General features: G+C 43.6%; 1 protein-coding gene across 6 annotated transcripts in view; it reads left to right on the top strand.

Moving 5' to 3' along the window:
• Window positions 1-25,273, top strand: part of thg1l (tRNA-histidine guanylyltransferase 1-like) — an 86,513-nt gene extending 61,240 nt beyond the window's left edge. For 5 of the 6 annotated variants that reach the window (XM_068043208.1, XM_068043207.1, XM_068043210.1 and 2 more), the window contains 5 exons: window positions 6,610-6,786; window positions 10,793-10,977; window positions 12,041-12,129; window positions 20,805-20,912; window positions 22,020-25,273. In XM_068043208.1, the coding sequence (XP_067899309.1) occupies window positions 6,610-6,786; window positions 10,793-10,977; window positions 12,041-12,129; window positions 20,805-20,912; window positions 22,020-22,181 (721 nt within the window). In that variant the 3' untranslated portion in view covers window positions 22,182-25,273. The remainder of the gene's footprint in view (window positions 1-6,609; window positions 6,787-10,792; window positions 10,978-12,040; window positions 12,130-20,804; window positions 20,913-22,019) is intronic. The other variant, XM_068043212.1, reaches the window with a different exon arrangement.
• The last annotated feature ends 950 nt before the right edge of the window (window positions 25,274-26,223 follow it).

The raw sequence follows: 26,223 nt of genomic DNA, 5'->3' as shown, positions 1-26,223 counted from the left end.
GAGGAGACCACATTGTGAGCAGCGAATACAGTATACTACATTGAAAGAAGTACAAGTAAATCGCTGCTTCACCTGAAAGGAGTGTTTGGGGCCTGGGATAATGAGGAGAGAGGAGGTATATGGGCAGGTATTACACCTCCTGCGATTGCAGGGGAAGGTGCCATGGGACGGAGACGAGGTGGTGGGGGTAATGGAGGAGTGGACCAGGGTGTCGTGGAGGGAACAATCCCTTCGGAATGCTGACGGGAAGGGAGGGGAAGATGCGACTGGTAGTGGCATCACGCTGGAGGTGGCGGAGGATGATCCTTTGGATATGGAGGCTGATGGGGTGAAAAGTGAGGACAAGGGGAACCCTGTCACGGTTCTGGGAGGGAGGGGAAGGGGTGAGGGTAGAGGTGTGGGAAATGGGCCGGACACGGTTGAGGGCCCTGTCAACCACAGTGGGGAGAAAACCTCGGTTGAGGAAAAAAGAGGTCATATCAGAAGCACTGTCATGGAAGGTAGCATCATCAGAGCAGATGCGTCGGAGACGGAGAAGCTGGGAGAATGGAATGGAGTCCTTACATGAGGTAGGATGTGAAGAAGTGTCATCGAGGTAGCTGTGGGAGTCGGTGGGCTTATAGTGGATATTAGTAGACAACCTATCCCCAGAGATGGAGACAGAGAAATCAGGGAAGGGAAGTGTCAGAGATGGACCATGTAAAGGTGAGAGAAGGGTGGAAATTGGAAGCAAAATTTATAAAGTTTTCCAGTTCGGGGCGGGAGCAGGAAACGGCACCGATACAGTCATCAATGTACCGGAAAAAGAGTTGGGGGAGGGGGCCTGAGTAGGACTGGAACAAGAATGCTCGACATATCCCACAAAAAGACAGGCATAACTAGGACCTATGCGGCTACCCATAGCGACACCTTTTACTTGAAGGAAGTGCGTGGAGTTGAAGGAGAAGTTGTTCAATGTGAGAACAAGTTCAGCCAGGTGGAGGAGGGTGGTGGTGGATGGGGACTGGTTGGGCCTCTGTTCCAGGAAGAAGCGGAGAGCCCTCTCACATTGAACAACGTCTCCTTCAACTCCACGCACTTCCTTCAAGTAAAAGGTGTCGCTATGGGTACCTGCATGGGTCCTAGTTATGCCTGTCTTTTTGTGGGATATGTCGAGCATTCTTGTTCCAGTCCTACTCAGGCCACCTCTCCCAACTCTTTTTCCGGTACATTGATGACTGTATCGGTGCCGTTTCCTGCTCCCGCCCCGAACTGGAAAACGTTATCAACTTTGCTTCCAATTTCCACCCTTCTCTCACCTTGACATGGTCCATCTCTGACACTTCCCTTCCCTTCCTCGATTTCTCTGTCTCCATCTCTGGGAATAGGTTGTCTACTAATATCCATTATAAGCCCACCGACTCCCACAGCTACCTCGACAACACTTCTTCACACCCTACCTCATGTAAGGACTCCATTCCATTCTCCCAGTTTCTCCGTCTCCGACGCATCTGCTCTAATGATGCTACCTTCCATGACAGTGCTTTTGATATGACTTCCTTTTTCCTCAACCAAGGATTTCTCCCCACTGTGGTTGACAGGGCCCTCAACCGTGTCCGGCCCATTTCCCGCACCTCTACCCTCACCCCTTCCCCTCCCTCCCAGAACCGTGACAGGGTTCCCCTTGTCCTCACTTTTCACCCCATCAGCCTCCATATCCAAAGGATCATCCTCCGCCATTTTCGCCACCTCCAGCGTGATGCCACTACCAGTCGCATCTTCCCCTCCCTTCCCCTGTCAGCATTCCGAAGGGATTGTTCCCTCCACGACACCCTGGTCCACTCCTCCATTACCCCCACCACCTCGTCCCCATCCCATGGCACCTTCCCCTGCAATCGCAGGAGGTGTAATACCTGCCCATTTACCTCCTCTCTCCTCACTATCCCGGGCCCCAAACACTCCTTTCAGGAGAAGCAGCGATTGACTTGTACTTCTTTCAATGTAGTATACTGTTTTCTCTGGGTTGTTGCCCGTGCCACGTGCTGGCGAAGCGAGGAATAGGGAGAGAGAGGAGTTGAACACGTGGCTGCAGGGATGGTGTAGGAGGGAGGGTTTTGGTTTCCTGGATAATTGGGGCTCTTTCTGGGGTAGGTGGGACCTCTACAAACAGGATGGTCTTCACCTGAACCAGAGGGGTACCAATATCCTGTGGGGGGAGATTTGCTAGTGCTCTTCGGGGGGGTTTAAACTAATTCAGCAGGGGAATGGGAACCTAAATTGTAGTTCCAGTGTACAGGATGTTGAGAGTAGTGAGGTCAGGGATAAGGTTACAAGGATGCAAGAGGGCACTGGCAAGCAAGAACTTGGTTTAACGTGTGTCTACTTCAACGCCAGGAGCATCCGGAATAAGGTGGGTGAGCTTGCAGCATGGGTTGGTACCTGGGATCTCGATGTTGTGGCCATTTCAGAGACATGGGTAGAGCAGGGGCAGGAATGGATATTGCAGGTTCCGGGATTTAGATGTTTCAGTAAGAACAGAGAAGATGGTAAAAGAGGGGGGGGTGTGGCATTGTTAATCGAGGAGAGTATTACAACGGCAGAAAGGACGTTTGAGGACTCGTCTACTGAGGTAGTATGGGCCGAGGTTAGAAACAGGAGAGGAGAGGTCACCCTGTTGGGAGTTTTCTATAGACCTCCGAATAGTTCCAGAGATGTAGAGGAAAGGATAGCGAAGATGATTCTCGATAGGAGCGAGAGTAACAGGGTAGTTGTTATGGGGGACTTTAACTTTCCAAATATTGACTGGAAATACTATAGTTCGAGTACTTTAGATGGGTCTGTTTTTGTCCAGTGTGTGCAGGAGGGTTTTCTGACACAGTATGTAGACAGGCCAAACAGGGGCGATGCCACATTGGATTTGGTACTGGGTAATGAACCCGGCCAGGTGTTGGATTTAGATGTAGGTGAGCACTTTGCTGATAGTGATCACAATTCGGTTAGGTTTACCTTAGCGATGGGCAGGGACAGGTATATACCGCAGGGCAAGAATTATAGCTGGGGGAAAGGAAATTATGATGCGATTAGGCAAGATTTAGGATGCGTAGGATGGGGAAGGAAACTGCAGGGGATGGGCACAATCGAAATGTGGAGCTTATTCAAGGAGTAGCTACTGCGTGTCCGTGATAAGTATGTACCTGTGAGGCAGGGAGGAAGTTGTCGAGCGAGGGAGCCGTGGTTTACTAAAGAAGTTGAAGCGCTTGTCAAGAGGAAGAAGAAGGCTTATGTTAGGATTAGGCGTGAAGGCTCAGTTAGGGCGCTTGAGAGTTACAAGCTAGCCAGGAAGGATCTAAAGGGAGAGCTAAGAAGAGCAAGGAGAGGACACGAGAAGTCATTGGCGGATAGGATCAAGGAAAACCCTAACGCTTTCTATAGGTATATCAGGAATAAAAGAATGACTAGAGTTAGATTAGGGCCAATCAAGGATAGTAGTGTGAAGTTGTGTGTGGAATCAGAGGAGATAGGGGAAGTGTTAAATGAATATTTTTCGTCAGTATTTACAGTAGAGAAAGAAAATGTTGTCGAGGAGAATACTGAGATTCAGACTACTAGGCTGGATGGGATTGAGGTTCACAAGGAGGAGGTGTTAGCAATTTTGGAAAGTGTGAAAATAGATAAGTCCCCTGGGCCAGATGGGATTTATCCTAGGATTCTCTGGGAAGCCAGGGAGGAGATTGCAGAGCCTTTGTCCTTGATCTTTATGTCGTCATTGTCGACAGGAATAGTGCCGGAAGACTGGAGGATAGCAAATGTTGTCCCCTTGTTCAAGAAGGGGAGTAGAGACAGCCCTGGTAATTATCGACCTGTGAGCCTTACTTCGGTTGTGGGTAAAATGTTGGAAAAGGTTATGAGAGATAGGATTTATAATCATCTTGAAAAGAATAAGTTCATTAGCGATAGTCAGCACGGTTTTGTGAAGGGTAGGTCGTGCCTCACAAACCTTATTGAGTTTTTCGAGAAGGTGACCAAACAGGTGGATGAGGGTAAAGCAGTGGATGTGGTGTATATGGATTTCAGTAAGGCATTTGATAAGGTTCTCCACAGTAGGCTATTGCAGAAAATACGGAAGTATGGGGTTGAAGGTGATTTAGAGCTTTGGATCAGAAATTGGCTAGCTGAAAGAAGACAGAGGGTGGTGGTTGATGGCAAATGTTCATCCTGGAGTTTAGTTACTAGTGGTGTACCGCAAGGATCTGTTTTGGGGCCACTGCTGTTTGTCATTTTTATAAATGACCTGGATGAGGGTGTAGAAGGGTGGGTTAGTAAATTTGCGGATGACACGAAGGTCGGTGGAGTTGTGGTAGTGCCGAAGGATGTTGTAGGGTACAGAGGGACATAGATAGGCTGCAGAGCTGGGCTGAGAGATGGCAAATGGAGTTTAATGCGGAAAAGTGTGAGGTGATTCACTTTGGAAGGAGTAACAGGAATGCAGAGTACTGGGCTAATGGGAAGATTCTTGGTAGTGTAGATGAGCAGAGAGATCTTGGTGTCCAGGTACATAACCTGGGTAGCAACCTTCAGGGATTTAATAGGGCTGTTAAGAAGGCATATGGTGTGTTGGCTTTTATTAGTAGGGGGATCGAGTTTCGGAGCCACGAGGTCATGCTGCAGCTATACAAAACTCTGGTGAGGCCGCACCTGGAGTATTGCGAGCAGTTCTGGTCACATCATTATAGGAAGGATGTGGAAGCTTTGGAAAGGGTGCAGAGGAGATTTACTAGGATGTTGCCTGGTATGGAGGGAAGGTCTTACGAGGAAAGGCTGAGGGACTTGAGGTTGTTTTCGTTGGAGAGAAGGAGGAGGAGAGGTGACTTAATAGAGACATATAAGATAATCAGAGGGTTAGATAGGGTGGATAGTGAGAGTCCTTTTCCTCGGATGGTGATGGCAAACACGAGGGGACATAGCTTTAAGTTGAGGGGTGATAGATATAGGACAGATGTTAGAGGTAGTTTCTTTACTCCGAGAGTGGTAGGGGCGTGGCACGCCCTGCCTGCAGCAGTAGCAGACTCGCCAACTTTAAGGGCATTTAAGTGGTCATTGGATAGACATATGGATGAAAATGGAATAGTGTAGGTCAGATGGTTTCACAGGTCGGCGCAACATCGAGGGCTGAAAGGCCTGTGCTGCGCTGTAATGTTCTAATATTCTAATTCTAATAACTGTATTCGCTGCTCACAGTGTGGTCTCCTCTACATTGGGGAGACCAAGCGCAGACTGGGTGACTGCTTTGCGGAACATCTCTGCTCAGTCCGCAAGCAGGACCCTGAGCTTCCGGTTGCTTGCCATTTCAACACTCCCCCCTGCTCTCATGCTCACATCTCTGTCCTGGGATTGCTGCAGTGTTCCAGTGAACATCAACGCAAGCTCGAGGAACAGCATATCATCTACCGATTAGGCACACTACAGCCTGCCGGACTGAACATTGAGTTCAATCATTTCAGAGCATGACAGCCCCCCATTTTACTTTCATTTTTAGTTATTTTTTCTTCCTTTTTTTTACTTTTTTACAATCTTTTTTTTTGCATTTATTTCATTTCATCTTAGTTTGTTCAGTTTGCTTACCCGCTTTTTTTCAGGTTTGCACTTGCTGATGTTCAATATTCAGTATATTCACACCTAATCTGTACTAATGCTTTGTCTTTCAACACACCATTAACATATTGTTTGCCTTTGCTCCGTGACCTTTTGGTCAGCTATGTGGCCTGGTCCAATCTAGACCTCCTTTGTTATCTCTTGCCCCACCCCCACCTCACTTGCTTATAACCTGTGACTTTTCTAATATTTGTCAGTTCCAATGAAGGGTCACTGACCCGAAACGTTAACTCTGCTTCTCTTTTCACAGATGCTGCCAGACCTGCTGAGTGGTTCCAGCATTTCTTGTTTTTATTTCAGATTTCCAGCATCTGCAGTATTTTGCCTCTACTAATGAATGGTTACAGAGCAAAGGATGCAATAGCTTAGTGGTTATGGTACTGGTCTAGCGACTCAGAGGGTGTGGTTCAAATCTTAACATAGCATGTTGTTAATTCAATAAGTCTGGTCCTTTGTGAGCTGGGACCAGAATAAAAGCTGTTGGATTGTTGTTAAAAGTCCAATTGTTGATTAATGCCCTTTGCAAGGAAAGAAACCTTACCTGGTCTGGCCCACTTTTGAAACCATTCTGAAGGCAACTTGGGAAGGGCAGTAAAGCTTTGCAAGTGTCACCCAGAACCTTTTTTTTAAAGAAAGCATTTGATGTCAAACTAGTTGTCAGTATTTGTTGAAATACATAGTCAGTAAAAAGCCTTTGACCTCTTAATGGGATAGAGTTTAAATTCCCTGGGCAGCCCTGGATTTGGGAGGAGAAAAAAGGTTGAGTTCAGACCCATGACCCATTATTTAGCAACCTGCTTTAGAGATTCTTCTGTTCCTGAATTACAGAAAAGTGCTCTCCCTTTTGTCATCTAGAGGAGGGCTGAAGCTTTGCATCCTGGCCGAGTGTGTTTGGCTTCTAAGTTCAGTCCAGTTTGTGGAAGTTTGAAAGTCCCTTTGTTTGGACAATCCTTACTTAAACTGGTTTCTCAACTTCAGGTTTGCAGATCAGCACCATTTCAGAAAGCCCAATGATGAGCGGGCCCTCCATCTGATGACTAAGTGTGCGTTGACTGTCATGGAAGAATTGAATGACATTGTGATTGCGTATGGCCAAAGTGACGAATACAGCTTTGTCTTTAAAAAGAGAAGCAACTGGTTCAAGAGGAGAGCAAGGTGCAGTATACAAATAGAGACTTGTACTGTGGACTAGTCTTCTGGTTTTATTTGCAGTATCATAAAATTCTTCAGATATATTGTGAGCCAAGTGTTGGGAAGGAACGATGTGTCATTATCAAATACACTGGTTATATATAATACAGAGCCATTTATGGCATAGAAGGAGGCCATTCGGCCTATCGAATCTATACCACATCTTCGTGGAGCAATCCAATCAGTCCCACTCCCCTGCTTGATCCCCGTAGCCCTGCAAGTTTATTTCCTTCAACTGCCCATCCAATTTCCTTTTGAAATCATTTGTCACTGCTTTCACCTCCCTTATGGGCAGTGAGTTCCAAGTCATTACCACACTGCGTAAAACAAAAAAGTTCTTCCTTGCATTCTGTCTGCATCTCTTGCCAAAAACCTTCAATCTGGCTTTGTTCTCCTTATAATAAAGAAGATTGAGGGGAGATTTATTAGAAGTGTACAAGATTATGACAGACTTAGATAAGTTAGACAAGGAAAAACTGTTCCCATTAACAAATGGTACAAGGACTAGGGGACACAAATTGAAAGTTTTCGGCAAAAGATGCAGGGGAATATGAGGAAGCACTTTTTTACGAAATGGGTGGTAATGACCTGGAACTTGCTACCCACAAGGGTGGCAGAAGCGGAGATGATCAATGACTTCAAGAGGACATTGGATGGCCACCTGAGAGGAACAGACTTGCAGGGCTAGGGGATCAGCCGGGGAGTGGGACTGATAGCATAGCTCTGTGCACAGTTGGCATGGACCCAATGGCCTCCTTCTATGTAAATGGCTCTGACTCACACTTGTCTGTATTATATTCCATTTGCCACTTGTCTGCCTATTTTGCGAGCCTATCCATGTCCTGTTGCAGCAGCAGCTTGTATCATCCTCACTGCAACTCCTTCAGTTTGATATCAGCAAATTTTGCAAGTCTGTATTCCAAAATCCAAGTTATTTATATATGGCAAAAAAAGCAGTGGACCTTGCATTTACTTTTGGGATACAACAATGTCTACCATCCTCTACTCTGAAAAATAACCATTTACCATGACTTGCTGTTTTCTGTCCTTGAGCCAATTTTTCATCCAATTGGACACTGACCCTCCTATTCCACAAGCCTGAATTTTGTTAACCAGCCTTTTATGTGTTCTTTTGAAAGCTTTCTTAAAATCCATATAGATAACATGCACCGCATATTGAGGCTATAGTTACGAGAAAAGACTGAAGAAATGGACACTTACTATTACAGCAAGAAAGGTTAATAGGAGATCTGATAGAGGTTATTTTGAGAATCATAGGATAGAATCATAGAAGGTTTACGGAACAGAAAGAGGCCACTTGGCCCATTGTGTTTGTGCCAGCCAAAAAGCGATCCACCCGGTCTAATTCCACCTTCCAGCATTTGGTCCTTAGCCCTGCAGATTACAGCACTTGAGATGCATATCCAGGCTGCTTTTGAATTAGTTGAGGGTTTCTGCCTGAAATACCCTTTCAGGCAGTGAGTTCCATCACCACCCTCTGGATAAAAGTTTTTCCTCATCTCCCCTCTAATCTTCTTCCAATGACTTTAAATCTATGCCCCCTTGTCACTGACCTCTCTGCTAAGGTAAATAGGCTCTTCACCTCCAGTCTATCCAGGCCCCTCAAAATTTTGTACATTTCAATCAGATCTCCCCTCAGCCTTCTCTGCTCCAAAAACAACTCCAGCCTATCCAATCGTTCCCCATAGCTGCATTTTTCCAGTCTCGGCAACATCCTCGTAAATCTCCTCTGTACCCTCAAGTCCAATTATATCCTTTCTGTAATGAGCACGTAGTACTCAAGTTGTGGCCTAACCAATGAGTTATACAGTTCCAGCTTAAACTCCCTGTTCTTATATTCTATACCTCAGCTAATTAAGGAAAGGATTCCATATGCTGCCTTAACCACCTTATTGACCTGTCCTGCTACCTTCAGGGACCTGTGGGCGCTCACTCCAAGGTCCATCACTTCCTCTATACTTCTCAGTATTTTCTCAATAATTGTGTATTCCTTTGCCTTGTTTTACCTCCCCAAATGCATCACCTCACACTTCTCTGGGTTGAATTCCATTTGCCACTTTCCTGCCCATCTTACCAGACCATCAATATCTTCCTACAGCTATTCTCCTCGCTTTTTACCACACGGCCAATCTTTGTGTCGTCTGCAGACTTCTTGACCATGCCCCCTACATTTCCATCCAAATCATTAATATATGCCACAAAAAGCAGGAGACCCAGTACTGAGCCCTGCGGAACGCCACTGGAAACAGCTTCCAGTCGCAAAAACACCCCTCAACAATTCGCCTTGGTTTCCTACCACTGAGCCAATTTTATATCCACCTTGTTGCATTTCCTTGGATCCCATGGTTTTTTAAACCAGTCTGCCATGTGGGACCTTGTCAAAAGCCTTGCTAAAATCCATGTAGACCACATCAACTGCACTACCCTCATCAATCTTCCTTGTTACTGCAAAAAAATCGATCAAGTTGGTCAGACAAGATCTTCCCTCAACAAATCCATGCTGACTGTCCTTGATTAATCTGTGCCTTTCTAAATGACAGTTTATCCTGTGACTCAGAATAGATTCCAATAATTTGCCCACTACTGAGAAGCTTTGAAGTAAACAGGGGAAAACTTTCTGCTAGTCAGTGAGACAGTAACTAGGAGCCATACATTTAAGATCCGTCAGAGAAGTATAGGAGAGGTTAGAAGATTTACTTTCATTCTGAGGATGGTTTGGAGATGGAATGAGCAAGTAGACTCCATAATGGCTCTAAAAAGGGAAATGGGGTAAGGATTTGAAAAAGAATTTAAAAGCTTATAGGGAAAGAGTAGGGGAATGAACATAGGAACAGGAGAAGGACAGTCAGCCTTTTGAGCCTGTTCTCTATTCAATTAGATCATCACTGATCTGTATCTGAAATGCCATCTACTTGCCTTGGTTCCATATCCCTTAATACCTTAATTTTAAAAAAATCAATCAATCTCCCTGTCAACTCATTTAATTGTTTTTTAAAAAAAACCCTGTATTATATCACCCGTTAATTTTCTGTACTTGAGGGTATACAAGCCTAGTCCATCCAATCTGACCTCCTAATTTGACCCATTTAGCCCTGATATCATCACCAGAAAAGCTCTGCAGAAAGCTGGCACAGGCACAATGTGCTGAAGGGTGACTCCTTTCTGTGTGCTTTAGGGACACTGCAGCATACATTGGGATGCGATAAACAGATTGTGGTAACCATTCTGCATGCTTTACAGTGAAGGGTTAAATGGCTTGTTTGGTTGGAGGTGAAGGTGGGAGAAATAGTAATTCTGGCTGGCTGCTAATTTTTTTTCCCCCTCCCTCAGCTGTTAGATTGGTGCTGAGTTCAGTGACATCAGCCCCCTGGAACCTCACTCAGCTGTTCTCCAATATTACCCAAGACAGTGAGCTTCGGCAGGCTGTTCAACTGTCCTCTGGACATTCGCACTGCTTCCCCAGCATAGACTTTTATTTCTTTTATCTACTTAGGAAACTGAGCCCACCAATTAAACAGCTCTGACTGAGATTAACTCACTCAGCATAAAACAGGATCACACATGGGGGCTACCTAATCCAAATAGCATAATTACATCAAATTTACAGCACAGAAGCTGGCCATTTGGCTCAGCTGGTTGTATGGTGGTTATGTGCATAAAGCCTTCTCCCATCTTACTTCATCTGACACTATGCATATCCTTCTATTCATTTCTTCCTCATGTACTTATCTAGATTACCCTTCAGGGCATCTATGCCATTTTGCCTCATTACTCCATATGGTAGTAAGTCCCACATTCTAACCACCGATCACTACTAGGGCTGTATATTTATCTACTGAGCCAATGGGCAAATATCTCTTCAGAATCCAGTGTATTATAAAACGGGGAATACAAATAGAAATTAATTTTCTGTAAGATTAACATTTCATTTTTTCCCCTTTTCCAACAGCAAATTCATGAGCCATGTGGTCTCCCAGTTTTCTTCCAGCTTTGTTTTCTACTGGCAAGATTACTTTAAAGATCAGGCCCTCTTATTTCCACCTGGATTTGATGGGAGAGTTGTTCTGTATCCTAGCAACCAGAACTTGCGAGACTACCTAAGCTGGAGGCAGGCAGATTGTGAGAAATTTACAGGTTTTTTAAATTTGTAATTTAGGGGAGATTATTTTCATTTTCTAATGCTTTTACACAATAATGTAAAAAAAAATATATAATTGAATGACTATACAATTTTTCCCCCTCCTTTCTTGAAGGCTTTGCCCCCTTGCTGTGGCTCATCAATAAACTGGGATGGGGGCATCCTAGTCAAACATCCCAGTGGATGTGTGTGTTTGTTTGTGTGTACATACATCTCTACGTGCTGAGGTCTGGTGAAGACAGCCTGCTGGAGGCCACTTCTATGCACTTTGAACAGAGGGTGCAGTGTGATAATTGGAGCCTTGGCTAGTCTCGCCCAATCGACATAAGGCACCTCAGCACAGACCAGGCGTATGTCATAGGAACAGGAGTAGGCCATTCAGCCCATCAAGCCTGCTTCATCATTCAGTTAAATCATGGCAGATCATCTACCTCAACGCCAATTTCCCACACTATCCCCATATCCCTTGATGTCATTAGTATCCAGAAAACATGCTCAATAATTGAGCTTCTACAGCCCTCTGGGGTAGAAAATTCCAAAGATTCACCACCCTCTGAGTAAAGAAATTCCTCCTTATCTCAGTCTTAAATGGCTTCCCCCTTATTCTGAAACTATGTCCCCTGGTTCCAACCAGGGGTAACATCCTATGTACATCCGCCTTTGTAAATTTCAATGAGATCACCTCTCGTTCTTCGAAACTCTAGAGAATACAGGCCCAGTCTCTCCTCATAAGACAATCCCGCCATCCCAGAGATTAATCTGATGAATCTCTGTTGCACTCCTTTTGTCCTGGTCTGTGGCTCAGTTTACTGGATTTTTTTTTATTGTTCAAGTGAGCATGATATGAAAATTTCGACCCTGTCCCAAAATTCTTTCCCGTTGAAACATTAGTGGCAGCACTACTTTGTATCATAAGTGGGTGTATATAAATTATTCAAGTGCCTGAGTTCTCTGCCCCTACTGAGCCATTGCACGCCTGTATAAATGTGTGTTTTTATTAAAATCAAATATTCAGAACTTTTTTTTTTAAATGCACTAACTGCAGTTTTCCATCAATAGGTCATATCAATAATCTTTACAACACGACATTCTGGGCACTGGTGCAGCAAGGTGGTTTGTCCAACATCGAAGCTGAAGAGAAACTGAAGGTACAAATCCTGACCATGCTGTTCATTGTGGGTTAGGACTGGGACTGCTTAATGGCACATATGAAATTTTGTTTTAAACGGATGTTTTTTTTTTGCCCTGTAATTTTTTACTTTCTATTTTCCTAATGGCTTGGGGCAGCATTCTGGTGGAAATGTATCCCTTTCTCAGTTTCCTAGTTGAACAATGTTAGGAATATTAAGTAAGGTTGAATAGTGGTGATAGTAGTTGTTGTAGGGATAATTTGAGGCTTTAATTGTTGAATAGAAAGCTGGAAATATAATGTTGCGAGAGAGAGAGTGTGTGCTAGGCATTAGAATGTCTGCTAAGGTTATGATAATTCAGGGACGAGCAGATCTTCAAGTGGAAGAAATGTCTGTGGAGATAGGAAGTGCTGACCTTCACAGTCGGCCTAACTGTTCAATTGTGTGAAATGTCTGGAGAACAATGAACAGATTGAGCTAAAATGCACATCTGGAGCAGGAAATGTTTTTTTAAATTCTTTCACAGCATATGGGCGTCACTGGCAAGGCCAGCATTTATTGCCCATCAGTAATTGCCCTTGAGGTTGGTGGTGAGCCCCACCTTGAACCGTTGTAGTCCATGTTGTGTAGGTGCATCCACAGTGTTGTGAGGAAGGGAGTTCCAGGATTTTGACCCAGCAACAGTGAAGGAACGGTGATGTAGTTCCAAGTCAGGATGGTGTGTGATTTGGAGGGGACCTTGCAGGTGGTGGCGGTGTTCCCATGCATCTGCCCTTGCCCTTCTAGGTGGTAGGGGTCGTGGGTTTTGAAGGTGCTGTGTAAGGAGTCTTGGTGAGATGCAGCAGTGCATCTTGTATATGGTACACACTGCTGCCACTGTGCGCTGTGGTGGAGGGAGTAAATGTTGAAGATGCTGGATGGGGTGCCAATCAAGTGGGCTGCTTTGTCCTGGATGGTGTCTGGCTTCTTGAGTATTGTTGGAGCTGCGCCCATCCAGGCAAGTGGAGAGTATTCCATCACACTCCTGACTTGTGTCTTGTGGATGGTGCACTGGCTTTGGAGAGTCAAGTTACTTGCCACAGAATTCCTAGCCTATGATCTGCTCTTGTACCTACAGTACTTTCTTTGGCTCTTCTAGTTCAGTTTCTGGTCAATGACAACCCCAGGATGTTGATGGTGGGGAATTCAGTGATGGTAATTCCATTGAACATCAAGGGAAGATGATAGGATTCTCTCTTGTTAGAGATGATCATTGTCCGGCACTTGGGTAGCGCGAATGTAACTTGCCATTTATCAGCCCAAGTCTGAATGTTATCCAGGTCTTGCTTCATATGGATATGTACTCTAAGGTGTCACGAATGGTGTTGAATATTGTGCAAGTCATCAGCTATTACGACCAAGGCGGGAATAATGCACTGTTAATTCAGTCCCACAACTCCACAGGTCATAGCGTATTTGTAAAGTTTCCCACCTAACCGAAAGAGGAGAGACTGAGTAGATTGGGATTATATTCATTGGAGTTCAGAAGAATGAGGGGGGATCTTATAGAAACATATAAAATCATGAAGGGAATAGATAAGATACAAGTAGAGAGGATGTTTCCACTGGCAGGTGAAGCTAGGACAAGAGGACATAGCCTCAAGATTAGAGGGAGCAGATTTAGGACTGAATTAAGAAGGAACTTCTTCACCCAGAGGGTTGTTAATCTATGGAATTCCTTGCCCAGTGAAGTTGTTGACACTTCTTCAGTAAACGTCTTTAAAGCTAAGGTAGATATATTTTTGAACAATAAAGGAATTAAGGGATACGGTGGGAGCGCGGGTAAGTGGATCTGAGTCCACGAAAAGATCAGCCATGATCTTATTGAATGGCGGAGCAGGCTCGAGGGGCCGGACGGCCTACTTCTGCTCCTAGTTCTTATGATCTTATGAAACACTCTATTTGTCCCCTAGAATAAAGCACACCAAACCAGGTTTCTTCAAACAACAACAAAATTTACTATTTATTAATAAACTAAGTCTTAAACAATAATGAGATAACTCGATATGTGAAAGGATTCTTTTCAAACTTCTTCTTCCTTACCCTCGTGCACATATAAATACATTCCAAAAGTAAGGGTTAACCAGTTTTAAAAGAATTTTCTGGTTTACAACTGTTTCTTAGGAATAACAAAATAACTGGGTTGTAATGTTCTGGTAGGATATTTCAGGGTTGGTGAGGTGTCCCAGAGTCGAATAGTTGGATGCCGCTTGGAGTCTCTCCAGGCGAGGTTGATGAACAGTCTGTGATGTGTAGGCGTTCGCGGCACTTTGTCTGCTGCAGGTGTCATACAGATCTTTCAGCAAAGGGTGTAGCAACAGGTCTACTTGGGTTTTAAAATAGCAGTCTAGCAATAGGAGCTTTCAGGATCTCCCAAAACATCAGAGGCCTCCTCTAAGCAAAGGAGCCTTTCTCCACAGAGAGCTACAACTCTTCTTTTCTTGGGTCTTTTCCTCTCTCCAAGTAGACCACAGCCACCACCTCAAATGTAGAATTTCTTTTTACAAGAGAGGCAAGCCTTTTTTCAGGGAGAGGTCTTTTATCTGGTCTGCAAAAAAAAACTGGTCCCAGCCATTTATTTTTCTGTCTCCTGCCTGTCCAGTTCACTGACCTTGATCCAATTGGTAATCCATATCTCGTAAAGAAATGAATTAACTTCTCTGCTGCTACTTTAGCAGTAATTGTCGTCAAGGGAATGGCTTCTGGAAATCGAGTAGCCATATCCATGATGGTAACTATATATTGATGTCCTCCTTTTGTTTTTGGCAAGGGTCCTACACAGTCTACCAATACCCTACTCAATGGTTCCTCAGTAACTGGTATGGGAATTAGAGGTGCCGGTTTTATGATAGGTTGTGGTTTTCCCACCATTTGGCACGTATGGCATGTCCTGCAAAACTGCCTCATGTCCTTTAAGGCCTGGCCAGTAATGATGTTGACTTATATGTGATTTAGTCTTCCGGATTTCCATATGTCCTGTTAGAGGAATGTCATGCGCTAATCTTAATAATTCCTGGTGATATGTAGGTGGGTACCACTACCTGTCAAACAACCGTCCAGTCTTCATCTGTACGTCTATGAGGCGGTCTCCATTTCCTCCTCAGAACCCCGTCTTCAACATAATAGCCTTTTGCCTCAACTTCTGTCAGAGCCAACTGTGCTGTTCTGTGTAACTGGATCAGCTTGTCGTGCTGTGATTAAAGAAGACTTATTAAACATCTCATTTGGATTATCTAAATCCCCAAGGAAAATTTCAGATACTCTGCTGTCTGTTTGTGGTGCCAATTTTACCTCCAACAATGGAACTTGTTTAGCCATTGCTCGGTTTACTGCACACACAAGAAATATTCCTGGAACTTGTTCCTGTAATTGTTCCATTTCTTTAACTTCACTTGGTTTCTCTGTGACGACAGGAGAAACTGATACTCTTGCTCTACCAAATCATTCCCTAGGAGTAGGTCAATTCCCTCTACCGGCAAACTATGGACAACTCCGACAGTTACCATCCCAGACATTATGTTACACTCTAGGTGCAGTTGATACAAAGGTACGGGTATATACTCCTTGCCAATAATATTAACTAAAACTTTAGTGTTCAGTGCGCTCTCTGGAAATGTTATACCTTTCCCCAGCAAAAGAGTTTGGGTTGCTCCTGTATCCCTGAGGATAATAGGTTTACCTGCCTCACTTAAGGGATATGGAGTTACTTTTCCTTTTAACAAAATTCATTATAACTTTCAGGTATCTTATTCTCAACCCTGACACACACTTTACTTTCTGTATCTAGTTTTTCTGCTGCCATCACACTACAGCTTGGTCTGCTGTACTCTCAGTCAGGACCCCTTTCTCTGCATTAGCTTTGTGTACTCAACAAGTCCCATGGGTTTACCTCACGACTTCTGGCATTCTGAACGAACATGTCCCACCCTGTGGCAATGATAACACTTTGGCTTGCGGACTTCATTTCCACCCTCGGCACCTTCCTTTCTGGTCTGAGGATGGGAGCCTGGGGCGTTCCCAGCTGCTGCTTCTTGTCCCTGGCTACTTGCCTTCCTTTCACTCTCTCTTTCTATCCTACTTGGGTTTGTGAGGGTGATGGACAAAGGATTTTGGCATATTCACAAGCCATAAGTCTGCCCAGTCAATCTCCAGAGGTTCTGAAACTTCTGTCGGTAAGCTTCAGGGACTAACTCATACGCAGTGAGAATAGCCTTTTTTGCCATCTCATAATCTGCAGAAGCCTCTTCAGAAAGCATGGCATTAACTTCATGAGCTCTGCCCGTCAACCTGCTTTGCATAAGCAGTGTCCGACTTTCCTTTGGCCATTTCATTTGTTTGCCTGTTTTTTCCAAAAAAATGAAAAATGCCTCAATGTCACTTTCCTCAAACTTAGGGAGAGCATGTATAAATTTGAACAGTTTTTTGCTGGGTCCTGGGCTGGATTCAAATTCTTACTGACCAGAATTTTCCCTAGAGTCAAGACTACCCTTTTGTCTTTGTTTCATCTCCTTTAATTTAAATTGCCTTGCTTCTCTTTCACTTTCTCTCTGAAATGCTCTTTCTCCCTTTCCTCTTTTTCAAATTCAAGTTTTTCATTTTCAGTTCTTTCTCAGCCTCAAGTTTTCTTTCTCCTGTTGAAGCCTAAGTCTTTCCATTTCTAACTGAATTTTAGCCAATTCAACTGCATCACTATCTGACTTGCTGTCATCTTCCAATTTCTAATGTTGGGCAATTTCGTCAATTATCTCTTTTTTAGCATTTGATTTCAATTCTAACCCCAATTGTCCTGCCAAATCTTTCAGTTTAATCTTGGGTTAAAGTTGTCAAGTTACTCGGGCACATTCTTCCTTCCCAGCAAAACTGCTGCAACTGCTAATGCCATTCAGATGGTATAGCCTTTACCTTTATACAAGAAGCCTGGTCTTCTTATTTCTCTTTCAAATTATTGCTCCCCTCTAACGTAATTCGCATTGAAAACGATCCTGACTAGAGCCTCCAATTAATATGTTACAATCAAGGCGGGAGTAATGCACAGTTAACTCAGACCCACTACTCCACAGGTCACAGCATATTTGTAAAGTTTCCCACCTACCGAAAAGTAGCCAAATTAAACACTCTATTTGTCCCCCAGAATAAAACACACCAAATCAGGTTTCTTTAAACAACAACAAAATTAACTATTAATAAACTAAGTCTTAAACAATAATGAGATAACTCTATATGTGAAAGGATCCTTTTCAGACTTCTTATTCTTCCTAACCCTCATGTGCGCGCACACATACGTTCAAAAAAAATGGTTAACTGGTTATAAAAGGATGTTCTGGTTTACAGATGTTTCTTGGGAATAATAAAATGACTCGGTTGTAATGTTTTGGTATGATATTTCCGGGTCGGTGAGGAACTCCTGCAGTGATGTCCTGGGGCTGAGATGATTGACTTCCAGCAATCACAACTATCTTCCTTAGTGCTAGATATGACTCCAACTAGTGGAGGGTTTTCCCCCGATTCCCATTGACTGTAGGTTTTGCTAGGGCTCCTTAATGCTACACTCTGTCAGCTGCTGCCTTAATGTCCAGGGCAGTCACTCTCTCCTCCCCTCTTGGGTTCAACTCTTGGCAACGTTTGGACCAAGGTTGTAATGAGGTCAGGAGCTGAGTGGCCCTGGAAGAACCCAAACTGAGCATCAGTGAGCAGATTATTGCTGAGTAAGTGCTGCTCGATAGCACTGTCGATAACAACTTCGATTACTTTGCTCATGATCGGGAGTAGACTGGGGCAGTAATTAGCTGGGTGGATTTGTCCTGCTTTTTGTATACAGGACATACCTGGGCAATTTTCCACATTGCCGGGTAGATGCCAGTGTTGTAGATGTACTGAAACAGCTTGGCTCGGGGCGGGGCAAGTTTTGTGAGCACAAGTCTTCAGCACTATTGTGGAATGTTGTCAGGGCCCATACCCTTTGCAGTATCCAGTGTTTTCAGCCGTTCCTTGATACCACGTGGAGTGAATTGAATTGTTTGAAGAGTGGCATCTGGGATGCTGGGGACTTCAGGAGGAGGTTGAGATGGATCATCAACTCAGCACTTCCAGCTGAAGATGGTTGCAAATGCTTCAGCCTTGTCTTTTGCACTGATGTGCTGGGCTCCCCCATCGTTGAAGATGGGGATATTTGTGGCGCCGCCTCCTCCTCCTCCTGCTAGTAGTTTACTTGTTCACCACTGGATGTGGCAGGACTGCTGATGCACTTGGGCATCAACCTTGCGAACTGGGTATGTTGAAAAACTATTGGGACTAAATAGTCTTGAGAGTGTACCGTGAGTAGTCAGAAGGCTTAGTTCACAAACCTCCAATGAGTCTGTTTAAATGGGCCTAACTCATAAGTACTGTTGGGTTTATATGCATTTGATAAATAAAGATTATTGATATTCTCTCTCCTGAGTCCACGTGCCTGTTATTGCAGTAAAACAATCAGGGTTGTCCTATTGAGCAATGCCAAATTTGCAATACTTGCATGAGTTTTGAGAGTCAGCAGGCCATCTGATTATGGAGGACCTCACAGTGGATTCCAATTGTTTTCGCACAGGTACCAGACAAGTGCACTTTTAGCAGCAGTTGCGACATACTGATCACTTTGAGGCTTAACTTTTCACTTCCCTAGTTGAGGGCTGCTGCTGGCAATTGTCTCTCGATTTGAAACGAGGTACTTTTAAAGGGTTTTGGAGGAAAAAGCCTTGTGCTGTCCAGCACTTCTCTGCATTCTAACCTCTTCTACCTTGATCGCTGGCCCTCTCGGGCAAGGAATTGATGTCACTGGCTCATTTGATAGTCGGCAGGTTGTGGATTCAAGCCCTACATCATAATCCGAGCTCACAATCTAGACGTTACCGTAGGTTTTTACCCCTTTACTTTACTTCTGTAGATCTCACTAAGGCATTTGGCACAGTCAGCAGAGCTATAAGATTTCGGAAAAAATTGACTGTCCACTGAAGCTCCTCAGTCTCATCCGCTCCTTCCATGACGACATGCACTGCACTGTAGAGTTTGACGGCTCCTATTCCAACAGTTTCAGAGTGAAGAATGGAGTGAAACAGGGGTTGTGTCCTAGCTCCCACTCTGTTTGGCATCATCATCTCCATGCTCCTGACCTTCGCCTTCCCTGAAGATAGGGAAGGAGTCTACTTGCACGTTAGATCAGACGGCAAGCTCTACAATCTATCCAGGCTGAACGCAAAGACAAAAACACAACACGCCCTAATCAGAGAACTCCTCTAGGCTGATGATGCTGTGCTAGTCTTTCACACAGAAACTCAGCTACAGACTCACTGACTCTCTCCCGTGCCTGTAACTTGTTCTCCTTGACTAGAAGCCTCAAGAAAACCGTGGTCATGGAACAAGGTGTTGCATCTCTGCCCCTGATCACACTAGATAACACCCAACAGGAAGTGGTTGACAAATTCTGCTACCTTGGGTCAACGGTAACAAGACAATCTGTCCCATGATGCAGAGCTTGACGCACGCATCAGGAAAGCAGCTACCATCTTTGGCTGACTTGCGAAACGCACGTGGAATAACACCAAGCTGGTCCTTAGGACCAAGCTCATGGTTTATAAGGCCTATGTTCTCAGCACTTTGCTGTATGGGCAACTTACAGCTACCATGAAAAGCTCAATAATTTCCATCTTTGGCGCATTATGGGTATATCCTGGCAGAACAAAATCACAAATGCAGCAGTCCTGTCAAAGGCCGAGCTCCTTATTGTGTTGGCACTAATCAAAAAGGCGGCTCAGATATTTCCACAGATGGAAGACCGTGGCATACCCAAAGACCTTCTGTATGGTGAGGTAGCTGGGGCCAGATGACCTGTGGGGCACCCAAAGCTCTGCTTCAAGGATGCTTGCTAGCGTGACATGAAGGTGCTAAATGTCGACTATTGCACTTTGAAGTCACTAGGTGGCGAAAGAAGGAAATGGTGACACATCCTGTGGACTGGTGTGCACTACCACCATGACCAGTTGCTACAGCAGCTTGGCAACAGGCGCAAATGTTTAAAAACAACAACACTCAGCATCGCTCGCCAGCTTCACGTGCAGCACTTGTGGCAGAACCTACATCTCAAGGGTTCACAGCCATTAACAAAGGTGCACCAAGAGAAGACCCCCCCGCTTAAACGGATTGTTTGCTGCATGTCCATCTTTCATTGATGGAAGGAAGCCAACCAACCAACCTAGACTGTCGCTTCAGTGCAGTGCTGCACTGCTGGAGGTGCAGTCCCTCAGGCAAGGTATTAAACTGATATATCTTGTTTAGGTTGACACTAAAGATCCCATGGCATTATTTAGAGAAGAGCAGAATGCTCGTCTGGTGTCCTAGCCATCACTCTGCCTTTAACTAACACCACCTAAAATAATTTGTCATTATTTTCATTGCTGTTTGTGGGATCCTGTTGTGTAAAATAGCTGCCAATTTGCCAATATTATCACGATTCAAATAACTTATGTGAAGTGCTTTGAGTTGTTTGCGAGGTGTAATAACTTTCTATATAAATACAAGTCTTTAATCTTTAATGTTTAAGAACTGCTTATTTTTAAATTTGTATCTTGGATAGGCATTGTTTACTTCACTAAATGATGCATTTTTTTCTCTTTTGGTCACAGGGCACAATTGCAGCAGACAAAAATGAGATTTTATTTTTGGAGTTCAATATTAACTACAATAATGAACCAGAAATCTATAGGAAAGGAACTGTGCTGATATGGCATAAGGTGAGGACTGCTGTATAGAGTTGGAATACCAACCATTGAATGTCCAGGATTTTCACTGTGATCAGTTTTCATTGCTGGTTCAAGGCCATCTACTCAGCTGCCACTGCAGCACCCTCCTCATTTCCGCCTACACCAGGAACCAAAATCAAAACAAGTTAAAAGAGGAAGTATTGTAAGAAAAGAAACCCTTTGGTATATTTATAATCGACAGGTATTCAGAGGTTGAGCATGGAGGCAGTGGGGATTCTGAGTTCATGACACATTCTGGGTTTAGGAGTGTGCTGAAGCTTCCAGGTTGCATGATGTACTCCAAGCACGAGTAATCGAATACTGGATTAGCTAAACCATTCCAAAGAGAATAAGATTGATTCCTTATCTAGCAGATGTAGATGTTCACTATGGAGTTCAAATACCAGGGGATGCAAGAAGGGAAGTTGTGTAAAACATTTTCAGCCTGATTATAATGAGTTGGGCATAACTTACAAGAAAAGGCTGTTCAAGTAGGTAGTTTAAATAGTTTCATAGGCAATTTGATCCTCTACTGGAGAGTTTTGTGTCCAGGAGATATGGTGAAGTTGATCCTTTAATAGGACAATCTTATTGGGCCTGAATGCCCTTTGCTTGTACATAGGAACATAGGAGCAGGAGTAGGCCACTCAGCTCATCAAGCCAGCTTCACCATTCAGTACGATCATGGCTGAACATCCATTTCGATGCCTTTTTCCCACACTATCCCCATATCCCTTAATGTCATTGGTGTTTAGAAATCTGTCAATCTCTGCTTTAAACATACTCAGTGACTGAGCTTCCACAGCCTTCTGGGGTAGGGAATTCCAAAGATTCATAACCCCCTGAGTAAAGAAATTTCTCCTTATCTCGGTCCTAAGTGGCTTTCCCCTGGTTCTCTTCATAGGACAATCCTGCCATCCTGGGAATAAGTCAAATGTTTTGTTTTAATTTGCATTTGGGATGAAATTTATCCTGTTCAGATGGTGGTTGTTAAACTCCTTTAAAATCATTTTATCATTGTGAAATAAAGACCAATTTAGTTTCAGAATCTAACAAGTTTATGGGTATTGAGATGTCTCTGATTTTTTTCCCCTTAAGGTTGAAGAAACTATTGATAAAAGGGCCACAACCCCGGATGCACCAGAGGGGAAACATTTTGTGGTTAAAAGGACTCGCAACAAAGTTCTCCCGTTACATGTGGACATCATTGGAGATGGGTTCTGGGAGGAGCATTCTAAGATTCTTGCTGATGATAGCTAAGCAGAAGACATTTTACTCTCCCCACCAGTTTGCCCAACTCCTGATGGTGGTGATGCACTGGTGGCGCTCATGGGGTATCTTGTCCAGGTGGTCATTTTTGACTTGAGCTGCAGGCAGGGATATATCCGGGATGGAGGGATGATGCATCATAACCATGCCGGCTCCCATCTGCTCACACGTGCACCTTCTAGTGAAGTTCACTGGATGGCAAGCAGGAAAAGGAGTCCTTTGGGTTTTTTTCTTCCCTGACCAAGGAGTGCTGAAGCCAGATATTGTTCCCCGCTGCTGCCTGAGCTGAACTATTTTAGTAGAGACTGTAAAATTTTGGGCTAGTGCCCTGACCCCATTTACAGTTGAATTTATGTATCGCTTTTTAATTCGACATTAGATGTGCTTTTGATAAATTTCTTCAAAAAAATTTAAAATTACCACTGTAATTTTGAGTCCCAAATTCAGGTTAATCTCATTTAAATATATGTTGGAACATTTTTAAATTTCTTCCAGTGGATTGTGCTAGTTGGAATTGTCTGACCACAGACATGGCCAACTTATTTCACAATTTATATACCTTACTCTCCAATATTTAGTCAACTGTTAAGCCAACCTGACTTTGCAGACGGCTTTGAGGAATGTTACAGTTTTAATCAACCTTTTTTAACTAATCATATTTGGTGCACAGCAATGTTAGTACTGATGAGATATTTTTCTTTGCAGGCAATAACACCTGTAAGAGACTTAAAGGTAGGGATGGAGGAGGCAAAAACCTTTGTGTGGGCCAGTTGGGTACTGTCATGGGGTCTGTCTTTTCCAGGTGGATGATTTAATGTCTGCAAAATGACCATCATTACGCTTGTGATTAACTAACTCCAACATGCATTTATAGAGCCTTTAACACAGTAAAACGTCCTGAAATGCTTCACAAAAGTGTTATCAAACAAAACACTGAGCTACATAAAATATTAGGAAGGAATGGTAAGAATAAGAGGAGGGTTGTAAAGAGTCTCTTAAAGGAGAGAGGTAGAGTGCTTTAGGGAGGGAATTTCAGATCTTAAGGCCAAGGCACCTGCAGGCACAGCCACCAATGGTGTAGCAAAGGAAATCAGGATATGCAAGGGCTGTAGTTATAGGAGTACGTATCTGTGATGTTTGGGCTGGTGGAGATTAGAGATGGGGAGGGGTTATGCTATGGAGGGATTTAAAAACAAGGATAAGAGTTTTAATGAGCACAGGGATGGGTGAATGGTGTGAGTTAGGTTATGGGCAGCAGAGTTTTGGATGAGGCTAAGTTTAGTGGGTACAGGGTGGCGGGCCAGCGAGAAGTATGTTGGAATAGTCCAGTCGGGAGGTAACAGATGCATAGATGAGGGTTTCAGCAGTGGAAGAGCTGAGGCAGGGGCAGAGATGGAAGTAAACCGACATGGTCATGGAGATGATATGCAGTCGGTAGCTCAACTTGGGGTCATGTAGGACGCCATGGTTGTGAACAGTCTGGTTCAGCTGTGGACTAGAGCCAGGAAGAGAAATAGACTTGGTGGCTAGGGAGAGGAGTTTGTGGCAGGTAGTTTATTTTACAAATGAATGCCTGATTTGTGTTGGTTTTATTGAAGAGATTTAACTAAGCTTGTGCAGTTCTAAACTTGAGCTGATCACATTCTAGAAATGTTACAGAATAGTGCAAGGTATTGACCTGCTGTGAATCCATATTCGGGAACACTAACACTCACTGTGAACCAAGGAACATTAGGAGGTTAGACCTACCTAATATAAAAAAGGTACACTGTCTACTTCCTTGGATATTTTCTCCTTCCTAGTTTTGGCCTAATTGGGCTATGCAGAATGATGCAAGGCTGAGATGGCTAAGAGGGGCAAAGAAGTCTGAGCTCTCACTGTCAAGAGGAAATAGAGGGTGGAAGTGAGGTCAGAGGAGATGAGTAGTGCTGGAGTAAGGCAGTTTGAATTTGTTCTTATCCAGGATGAACTTCAAATAATATTTGACCATGAAGTGGTTGTCCTCCTTGAATGGTTGTGCATCATTGAACAGGATTGATTTTTTTTTTTTTGTTTCTGCACTTCACAAGCAATTTATCATCTACAAACCAAATTTAGGTTTCACATTAGTTATGATGAATTGCATTTTAATTATCGGTGATATCCACAAGTTGACTCTCACTGACTGAACAGAATACTGAGCATAGGAAACACTTCCTCATAGTTGCTATGGTACTCCTTTTTGCTTGTCCCTTCCTCTATTACATTCAGTATCTTGGACTTTATTCATAGGGACATAGAGTACAAAAACAGAGGTTGTGTTGCACTTGTATAAGACACTAATTCGGCCTCAGCTGGAGTATTGTTGGGATAGTTCTGGGCGCCCACGCTTTAGGAAGGATGTGAAGGCATGAGAGAGGTTGCAGAAAAGTTTCACGAAAATGATTCCAGGAATGAGAAACTTCAGTTATGAAGATAGACTGGAGAAGACTGAGCGGAGATTTGATAAAGGTATTCAAAATCATGAGGGGTCTGGTGTTACGACCGACAACTCAAGTCAAAGCCCTCAATCAAAATATACGATTGATTGCGGTGGGAGAAGCGCACTGTTGATTCAGTCCTGTCCCTCCACAGATTGTTTAACATATCATTTTAAACTTTCTAAATTAAGGAAAGACCCAGCCAAATTGTACCATCTCTTAATTCCCGAATGAGACTAACCAAACCAGATGTCTTTAGATCAACAAATTAACTGTTTAATTAGAAAAACTAAATTCTTAAACACTACTAAGATATAAACAACATTTTAAAATAGAAAAAAATGCGTCCTTACAGATTTACGCTCCTGCCGAAGTGAAATCTTCCAATGTGGAATAGTCCAAGGTTGCTTGAAGTCCTCACAGCCATCCAATGGGGGCAAAAAGGTTCTTCAACAGTAGAGCAGTCCATATTCTAAAATAGCAGTTGAATTGATGCTCTTTTTTTCCAACGATGAATTACAACAATTACAGTTCTGTAGTTAAAGGAATTGGTTATTTTCTTTTAAAAATTAATCTGGCTTGACATCAGAAGTCTGAGAGTATAATAAATAGAGTTTAAGTAAATTGAGAGAGCTTTCCTTCCTTCAGTATATGCTGGTCCAGCTGTCTGTCCCTGTTAACTGTGTCTCAAAAGCCAGTTTTTCAACTAGTTTCAAATGTCAGTCGACAACAATGTATCTTGTGTCTTTGGTCCTGAGTGGCTGTATCCTGTGGCAATGAGAATGCACTCTTTGAATCACAGTATCTGGAGCTTGTTGCCTTAAAGCAGTACTGCTCCTGTTACAGCCTTAAATGCACATTGCATACTTCCCAGAAAAGAAAAGAAAACTAAAGGATCATAACATCTCCACCCCTGGTAGAATGGAACACCATTCCTGGAATGCGTTTCATGACAATGGGGAAAAAATAAGTTTTTTTTTAAAAACTAATTTTTTCCCCGTATTTACAGATGTACAGTTTCTCTAAAATGGTAAGATTACAGCAACAAATTCCACCAGAACATATTTGGCTTTAAATTTGCTAAAAAGGTTGTCCCAATTAACCCATTTCAAATTTCTAAGGATTGTCTTCCAGTTTCGTGTTTTCCTTCCAAGTGTCCCTATTGTTCATCACCACAGCTAGGGGCACCGACCACTACTGGGTTCACTGTTCTCTGAGAAGTTTCTCGAGTACCCCTTAACCTATGTGGCATCACTTGACGCTGGAAAACCCTATCCAGTGTAAGAGAAGCTGATTTTTTTTTTTCCCCCTCACCCTGGGATGTCCAAGGAATTTGACAGGTTTCCTCTAATACATTTGTGTCTCAGACACATGGTGTCGCCCACTCTGTCCATACAGTCCTTTAAATGAGAATTTGGGTAGGAGTCTGTTACCTTTACCACAGTGACTTTTCTAGAGCCTATGCAAGTTTAACCTGACCCACCAGGTTTAAGCATCAAGACCATCTGTGAATTCCAGCTGTCCTGACTAGATTCAACTAAGCTGCCCTTCAGCATGCATTGTACCTCTGCTTC

This window comes from Heterodontus francisci, chromosome 12 (genome assembly GCF_036365525.1).
Source record: "Heterodontus francisci isolate sHetFra1 chromosome 12, sHetFra1.hap1, whole genome shotgun sequence".
Taxonomy (NCBI): Eukaryota; Metazoa; Chordata; class Chondrichthyes; order Heterodontiformes; family Heterodontidae; genus Heterodontus; species Heterodontus francisci.
The sequence above is the reverse complement of the archived record's forward strand: the minus strand, read 5'-3'. Positions and strand labels throughout refer to the sequence as shown.